A 9,267-nucleotide genomic window follows, 5' to 3' on the forward strand; every position below is an offset into this window, starting at 1 on the left:
TTAATGAGAGGTTGTCAGCGCTTCACACTTGTTCACACAACAATAGTACATTCATATGAAACTTCTCAATACATGCTGGTGCACGCAAGTGTGATATTGAGACAGCTTGTGCTTGGTAGAAGGAAAAAAAACGTTTCATTGTCAGCTTTTACATTGCTAAAATTGTCTTGTTTCTAGTCCAAATATCTAAAAACTCTTAAATCAAGAAGCATTTTCTTGACAAGCAAACAATATTGTCATGTTTTCAGTAATAGTTAAGGGTGTCACGATCCTCCAAATCCTGGATTCGATTACATTTTCGATTCTAAAGGCACGATTCGATTTTCGATTATGAATAATTAATTAATAACGAATTAATTATTTGTAGCCTACAGTTTAAACTACCTGACCTGCATGGTCTTTGTTTTACCCATAAACAAATCATACAGTAAATGAATAAAGGCAGGATACACACATAATTACCACCTGTCAATCCCTTTTTCTGCGGGACTCGTGAATAGGCAGTGATCTGTGTCGTTATAATGGCGTCGGTAAAAAAGACGAACAACCAACAGGAACCAGCCAACAGTATCTGAGGTGTTCGCTTAAATGACTAAGTACAAGTGAGTGAAAGATTGAAGCAGTCCTCTGACTGCCTGGACCTGCTGTCTCGAGCGCATGGCTGTGTCTGTGTGTTCACGTGATGTGCATTTTCAGAGGTAGAGAGGAATGAGAGCTGCTCAGAAATGCTACACGCAACTGTGGATGTCAAATCGTTGTCGTTCTAAAATGCCATTTAAAAACAAAGACAGTGTAAACAGGGCCTGAGTGTGTACTTTTCCCGAGCGGATTTGCAACGGGGGCGGGCGGAGGATCGCGATGCCGGTGTTGTCTATCGGACGAACCGTACTTAATACGTACATAGCAGAGCTTGCAAACTGTGTTTTTTTTGTCGACAACACGAACGTTGTCAACATAACTCACTGGAAATCCAAAATGCTTACACACCGGCGACTTCATTGAAAGAGGAGAGGGTTTAAGTTCTGTCGACGGGTCTCCTGCGTCTGCAGTTTAACAAGCACTTCAACAAGCCTGTTTTTTTCCCGCTTGGCAAGCCAAGCTGACGTGACATGGGGGCGTGGCAGCATCGACGATTCTATTTTTTGATTCGATAATCGAAATTGAGCATAAATTTCGATCGATTTCGATTGACACCCCTAGTAATAGTAATGGCTCGTTTCCACTGACTGGTATATTACAGTAGGGTTCGGGTCGGTACGGGTCACGTTTATCAGGCTTGCGTTTCCACTACCAAGGGTACCCTTTTGGTGGTTGTGGTGTATGACAGAGAGTTGACGTAATTTTCGCTCTAGAAAATGTCTACAGTAAAGCTGTACAGGTCATTCACAAATCATATGAGAAGCACTTCTCACAAAACAGATGCTTTATTAGGGCTGTGCATTTAATCGAAAATCCGATTTCGATTTTGGCTTCCACCGATTATGAAAAACCATTAATCGAGATAAACGATTATTGCATCATTTACCGCCCCCTTTCCAGTTGTACACGTCTTGCTCTTAAAAGCCTGAAAGACTGCATGATTCTGTGTGCCGCGCACACACAGAACAGAAACATGCAGTCAGTTCGGTCTCTTTCGCACACTGAGACGAGGAGTGCGCACACATCTAAAGTCATCTTAACGTGAGCGCTTTAATGGTCAAATAGGTGTCAAAACACGGTGTTTAGTGATTATTTATATTAACCCTCATTTCTGTAATAAACAGACTAATTAAAGAGACAGCGCGCGATAATCCTTCTACTGCCTGTTTTTATGATTATTAATCAAACAACAAATGGAGAACATCCCTCTCTGCATATAAATATACATAAAAACATATAGTCTATGTCGTCAAATAAACTGCAGTTAAATATATTTAGAAATGTCACTTTTTATGACTGAAATATTCCTTATTTTTATTAAGTGTAACTTTATCTACTAAAATAACTACGTGTAAAAAAACAAATAATAAAAACTATTTTTAATGAATATTAACTATTTATAAATTGTATACAAATGTATAGTAATAATAATAACAAAAATAGCTGCTTGGTTTGTTGGTTTGTTCAGTAGACTATCAAAAAAAAATTTGCTTAAAGGGGCTAATAAATGTGTCCTTAAAATGGTATTTAAAGAATTAAAAACTGCTTTTCTTCTAGCCGTAATAAAACAAATAAGACTTTCTCCAGAAGAAAAAATATTATCAGACATACTGTGAAAAATTCCTTGCCCTGTTAAGCATAATTTGGGAAATATTTTTTAAAAATTCAATTCAAAGGGGGCTAATAATTCTGACTTCAGCTGTATATCAGTGATCTGCGCTGGTGATTCTTACAACGTAGTTCCAAAAATGCCTAAAAGGAAAATAAAATCATTATTTTTCCATGCATTAGCAAATTCATACTTTTTTATTTTTATTTTTTTGTTTATTTATGCATTGATGCATTTATTAATATTCATTTATGTATTTGTTTATGCAATTTGCATTCATCGATGCATTTGTTTACACACTGCAACATGCATTTATTTATTATCAACTTATTTTTAAAGCTTTTTAAAAAAGTAATTATTAATGAATGCTAATTATTTTTTAAATGTATCTGTAAATCCATTAAATATATAGAGTCAACCCTGAAATTATTCATACCCCAGACTTAACGTTACTTTAATTCAAACATCAGCAAGTTTGTTTTTGTTTTTTTTTACAGGAAATGACATCGGCTTCTCCCAAAAGATAATAAGATAATATACAAGAGGCATCACTGTGGGGAAAAAAGTACAAAATATTTCTTTAAGTCAGAATTTGCCAGGGGTATCAATCATTTCAGGCTTGACTGTATGTATTCTTCTTTTTATCGTTGTTCTTTTTTCTGAATATGCACTAACAGCAGTGTGTGTGTGTGTGTGTGTGTGTGTGTGTGTGTGTGTGTGTGTGTGTGTGTGTGTGTGTGTGTGTGTGTGTGTGTGTGTGTGTGTGTGTGTGTGTGTGTGTGTGTGTTGTCAGTGTGGTCCTCCATGAAGCTGCCACTGCTGTACGGCATCTGTGCTTCAGCAACTGTAGGTGTTGTTTCTCTCATCCTGGGCCTGGTCTGCGCTCACTGCTGCTGTAAAACCTCCACACCCGCTACTCCTCGCTCTCGCAAACTCATGGAGCTGGAGATGGATTGACAAAGACAGTACAGTTGTCCCCTTCCAGCCTGGAAGCCTTGGTGACAACTGACGAACGCTGGGACTCGTCCCGTGACAATATGCACCACCTGTATGGAGAAACGTACGGTGGCCGAGAGAGATTAACGTGCTGCAATTTAACAAAACACAAAGCAAATTAAGACAAGATCCTCATCGGTTTGACAGCAAATGTGTTGCAAATCCTCACAATGCAAGCACATTAAAACATGCTGAATTTTCATCAATGCTTTTATTCACACACAGCAACATGCATTCATTTATTGTCAATTCATGTATCATAACTTTTTTAAAAGCTTTTTAAAAATGCATTTATTAATGCATAATAAATATTATATATATATATATATATATATATATATATATATATATATATATATATATATATATATATATATTTATTTATTTATTTATTTATTATTTTTTTTTTTTCTTACAGTGTTACAATGAGACCACAAACTGAATAAAAAGTCAAAGTTATAGTTACTAAATTTGCTCGCACTTAATTTTAATGGTCCATTTGTTGAATTTAAGCTTACATTGCATCTACATGCCAACTGATTCTCATTTCAAGAGTTCACACGTAGCTCATGACTTAAGAAAGCTCATTTGGCATGCTGTCCCGGGAGAGAGCCCTGAGCTCAAGGCATTCCTCGAGTCCAGGGCTCCCTCCCTTTGTGGGGCGAAGGGAGATTGAGCTCAGGGCGATCTCAAAACTCCCCCGCAGCTAGCCAAGGTGAACTTCCTGAGAGCGAGACGACTAGTAAAAGAGACTTAGGTTTAAGAGGTCTATTATGCGGAGAAAAATTATTATTATTATTATTATTTTTTGAGAGAGAGAACTGCGGGCTAGCACCACGCAGAAATACCAGAAGCTCAGTAGGGAGCCGGAGCTACTGGTATTGCTGCTGGGCCACCGTGCTACCTATTTTGGATAAAGGTGGAAGAGGGCGGAGGGGATTCTTCAAGACGAAGATAGTTGTAAGTGGAAAAGGAGGAGATATATATAGGAACTAGGGATTGAAGGATCGTGATTAGCTAATATGAGCCAGCTGGTTTAATCATGAGTACGTACTCCTCTCGAAATTAGTTTGATAAATTAAGCTTCACTAGATTACAAGTAGACCGATAGTGTTAGTGTAAGTTGGCATGTACTTGCAAAGTTTCTTATAGTCAGTTAAATGTCTGTTGAAGGACCAGTATCAGCAGATATTAAGCAGACAGTCTACTAATACTCAAATGGACCATCAAAAGAAAGTGTTACCCTAAAATCTAAACAAAGCAGTCGGGTGATCTGTCAGTCTCTTAGCCGGTAACTTACTCTCTAGTTTGACTGATGGAGAATTTAGCCAATGGGTGCATGATCTTTCGAAATATGGTGACGTTTAGTCATTTATTAAACACGATGTTCGTTGTGTATGCTCAAAGTTGTGAGAAAATGCAGCACATTTTATTATTTTGTATGCGTTGTGAGGATTTGCAACATGTATGCTGTCAAACCGATGAGGATCTTATCTTAATTTGCTGGCGTTCATGTGTTTTCTTAAACTGCAGCATGTTAATCTCTCTCGGTCACTGTAGAAACTACACTCTCAGAGGAATAACTACTGAATCAGAGTCAACAGCCAGGATTAAATGCTCTGATATTGCACTAAAACCCATCATTATCAGCCAGGAAACATTTCTGTTGGATATAGGAACGTTTGGTAAGTCCAGAAATGTTCAATGAGAAACTGAAGGATTATTTTACACTACATCAAGCTCCAAAGAGACTGCTTCCAGATCAGGGTTAAAAACACTAGCTTATACCGTGATTCTTCTGAGTTTGGTGCTACTTTCCCCTTTGCGAGACATGGGAGGAGCTGAACCCACGTCACAATGTGAACGCTGATGTTTTATTTGTGATTTTGTGACTGTTCATTTCATCTGTATTTTGGGAACCGTTCGGTCTTGTTCTCCAATCCGTCCAGAGTTTACCAGCTCTGACTCAACTCTGGGCTTCTGAAAGCTAACTAGCCAACTGCTGTCAGCTGGTCAACTGTAATGCGACAGGGGTGGCCACACTAGATTGTCAGCTTATTAGATTAATTAGGACCTGGCAGAATATGTTTTATGAATGGATAGTATTTTGTTAAATACATTTTACATCTCATTGTTAAAACATGGCATCTTTTCTTTTTTAAAGTGACAATACAACTACAATCTAGCTAACTAGCAAGACCCTCGAAACCACATTGCAACCAGAGTTGGGTAAAAAAAATATATACGTTACAATTTTAAGCCTATCTTGCGCTTAAAAAAACACCTTTTCTTAAAAATAAAATAATAAACAGATTTAGTTACTGTCTTTAACAAAGTGACTTAAGATTATAATATATTATTATTTCCCAACACTGATTGCAACATATTAACAACTGCTTTTAAAGCTCCAGTCATTGATTAGCAAGTCTGTAGCAGCCACTTGAATGGTTACAGCTAACTGGCAGCAGCCTCGAAAACACTTTGAACATCATAGCAACAGCCAAAGCACCTTGGCAACCTCCTAGAAATACTACTACATTCACAAAAATATAGACAGCGTCCTGTAGTGGATTTGTCATTTGAAATATACAACAAAACGTACAGTATATAAACGTACAAAACGTACGTACAAGTAACGTATTTCACATTTTACAAAAATGTTGACAGCGCCCTCTAGTGGATTTGTCATCTGAAATATACTGCCAAACATACACCAAGTAACGTATTTTTTAATATGCAAAAATGTCAGCAGTGCCCTCTAGTGGATTAGTTATCTGAAATATACAACAAAACGTACACCAAGTATCGTATTTTACATTTGGAAAAAATCTTGACGGCACCCTCTAGTAGACAATAAAACAAACCCTAATGTATTGAAAATTTTCAAAAATGTCGACATCGCCCTCTAATGGACTTGTCATCTGAAATATACAACAAAACGTACACTAAGCTATATATTTTCTACATTTACAAAAATGTCGACAGTGCCCTCTAATGGATTTGTCGTCTCAAATATATAATCAAACGCACACCAAGTAACGTATTTTACATTAAGCAAAAATGTTGACAGCACCCTTTAGTAGATTTGTCATCTGAAATATATAATAAAACAAACCCTAACGTATTTCAAGTTTTCAAAATTGTCGACAGTGCCTTCTAATGGATTTGTCATCTGAAATATATAGCCAAACGTACGTATTTTACATTTTACAAAAATGTCGACAGTGCCCTCTAGTAGATTTGTCATCTGAAATGTACAACCAAACGTACACCAAGAAACGTATTTTACATTTTGCTAAAATAACTAGTGCCCTCTAATGGATTTGTTGTCTGAAATATTCTGCCAAACGTACATCAAGTAATGTATTTTATAATATGCAAAAGTGTCGGCAGTGCCCTCTAGTGGTTTTGTTATCTGAAATATACAACAAAATGTACACCAAGTAACGCATTTTACATTTAGCAAAAATGTCACCAGCACGCTCTAATGGATTTGTTGTCTGAAATATACAACAAAATATAAACCAAGTAACGTATTTTACTTTTTGCAAAAATGTCGACAGTGCCCTCTAGTAAATTTATCTTGTGAAATATACAACCAAACGTACAGCAAGTAACGTATTTTACAATTCAAAAAAATGTCGCCTGCGCCTTCTGATGGATTTGTCATCTGAAATCCGCTTGTTAAGTGGTGACGTGTTTTTGACGTATGTAATACTGTTTCCGGGTCCAAGCCGCTCTTCATTTGAGTTGAGAAATCATTCGTTTATGATCACTTTTTATTCATATCACACACTAAAGTTAATTTTATATAAAGTCATAGTGTACACAACAATCTCTGGGCTTGCTGCATCACAAATACCAAAATTTGAACAATTTATAAAAAAATGAATCACTTTCTGGCCATTGGATATTAGGCATGGACATATATATTGCGATTGTGATTTTCGAAAGTATTAAATCGCTTTGTAAACGTTTATTATTACCATATTATTACCATAGTCTCCCCTTTCAGTTGAATAGAACGCTTGGACCTGGAAGCCGCTTCGCGTGACGTCACACTTAACAAGCAGATATACAACAATACGTTTCAATAAGTAACATATTTTACAATTAGCAAAAATGTCGATAGCACCCTCTAGTGGTTGTGTTAACTGAAATATACAACTAAATATACACCAAGTAATGTATTTTACATTTTGCAAAAATTTAGACAGCGCCCTCTAGTGGATTTGTTTTATAAAACGTAAAACAAGACACACCCTAAGTAACGTATTTCAGCTTTGGAAAAATGTAAACAGCGCCTTCCAGTGGATTTGTCATCTGAAAGATACAATGAAACGTATCTAAAGCAACATATTTTACGTTTCGCAATAATATAAGCTAAGGCAAGTATTTCTAACCAGTCTGACTTGCAATATATATATTGTGCATCCCTTACACAAATATGAATGAAGGTTACATGATGAAGGTCTAGTGTGGCTGCTCCTCAAGAAGACATAATATTGACCCAGTGACTCCTGAAGACGGGTCAAATGAAGTCATACAGAAGTCAGGGTTTTGCTTCGGTTGAATCTGTGCCTTGGGCCTGGTCTTGAAGCTCCACTACAAACTCATTCAGAAGCTCCAGCGCTGCTTCACGGAGCAAGTAGAGCTGAAATTAGTGCATTAGGGGCCAAAAGACCCTCAAAATGAGCACTCTCGTCTCCAGTGAGGCCTCAGGGGCATCGGCTGACCTTCTTCTTCTTTGTCTGTTTTTGAAGATCTTTGTCTCACTCCTGAAGCTATCGTCTGTCTGCGCTGGGATGAAAAAAACCCATTGAATCTCCCATATGGATATTGACAGTGTTTGTGCTCGGCAAACATTCTGGATTGGGTTTATTCTCCAGCTCTTTTTCTTCAGTATTAGATGTTTGACATTAATTCAGCGCTAAAAATGCATACAGACTTGTAAAATCCTTTCGGTCTTCAGAAGTGCTTCGGGTTTTATAAACTTTATCTCTTTGTTTTTATTATTAATTTTTAAAAGATATTGAAGTTTGAGGCTGTCTTTGACATTGTTTGAATGTGAAGTTGAAATGTTGTTGATGTCATCATGCAAACTAAATTGCGATGTTTGTGTGTTTGCATACTGAACACTACGAGTATGATATGATATGATACAATAGAAAGATGGAGTGAGCAACTGCTTAAAGAATGGTCTAGATAATAATAAGCATGCTAAATGAGTTGTTTTAGAAGGAACATGGACAGCAGGATGTGATGTCATAGTCCAGCTCTATTGTTTTAAGAGGTAATAAATTATAAATAATAATAAATTTAATATGTTTTAATATCATCTGTTGGAGTTTGCACACTGAATTGTGATTTTTATTTTGTTTATTGTTATTTTTTGGCTTGGTTTGGTTTGTTTGTTTTGTGTTTTGTTTTTGTTTGGTTTGTTTTTTATTTGGTTTGTTTGGTTTGTTTTTGGTTTGTTTTGTTTGTTTTTTTTTTGTTTGGTTATGTGTTTTGTTTTGTATTTTGTTTTGTATTTGTTTGGTTTGTTTTGTTTGGTTTGTTTTTGGGTTTTTTGTTTGTTTGTTTGTTTTGGTTTGGTTTGTTTTTGTTTGGTTTGGTTTGTTTTTTGTTTGGTTTGTTTTGTTTTGTGTTTTGTTTTTGTTTGGTTTGTTTTGGGTTTGTTTGGTTTGGTTTAGTTTGGTTTGGTTTTTGTTTGGTTTGTTTTTGTTTTGTTTTGTTTTGTGTTTTTGTTTGGTTAGTTTTTTTTTGGTTTGGTTTGGTTTGTTTTTTGTTTTGTTTGGTTTGTTTTTGTCTTGTTTAATTTTTTGTGTTTTATTTTGTGTTCTGTTTTGCTTTTGTTTGGTTATTTTTTGTTTTTAGTTTGGTTTGTTTTTTGTTTGTTTTGGTTTGGTTTTGTGTTTTGTTTTATTTTGGTTTTTGTTTGGTTTGGTTTTGTGTTTTGTTTGGGTTTTGTTTTGGTTTATTTCTTTTGTTTTGTTTAGTTTTGTGTTTGGTTTGGTTTT

The 9,267-nt window shown here is 36.0% G+C and overlaps 1 protein-coding gene across 2 annotated transcripts in view; it reads left to right on the forward strand.

The window, feature by feature from the left end:
* ptgfrnb (prostaglandin F2 receptor inhibitor b) overlaps positions 1–5,380 on the forward strand; it is a 61,584-nt gene extending 56,204 nt beyond the window's left edge. Inside the window, exons 9-10 of one of the 2 annotated variants that reach the window (XR_012405340.1) lie at positions 3,042–3,382; positions 4,698–5,380. Coding sequence is in view for 1 of the 2 variants with exons in the window: in XM_005168313.6 (XP_005168370.1) it covers positions 3,042–3,205 (164 nt within the window). In the remaining variant the exon portion in view is untranslated. Of the gene's footprint in view, positions 1–3,041; positions 3,554–4,697 lie in introns of those variants that run through there. The other variant, XM_005168313.6, reaches the window with a different exon arrangement.
* The last annotated feature ends 3,887 nt before the right edge of the window (positions 5,381–9,267 follow it).

This window comes from Danio rerio, chromosome 1, assembly GCF_049306965.1.
Source record: "Danio rerio strain Tuebingen ecotype United States chromosome 1, GRCz12tu, whole genome shotgun sequence".
NCBI classification, from domain to species: domain Eukaryota; kingdom Metazoa; phylum Chordata; class Actinopteri; order Cypriniformes; family Danionidae; genus Danio; species Danio rerio.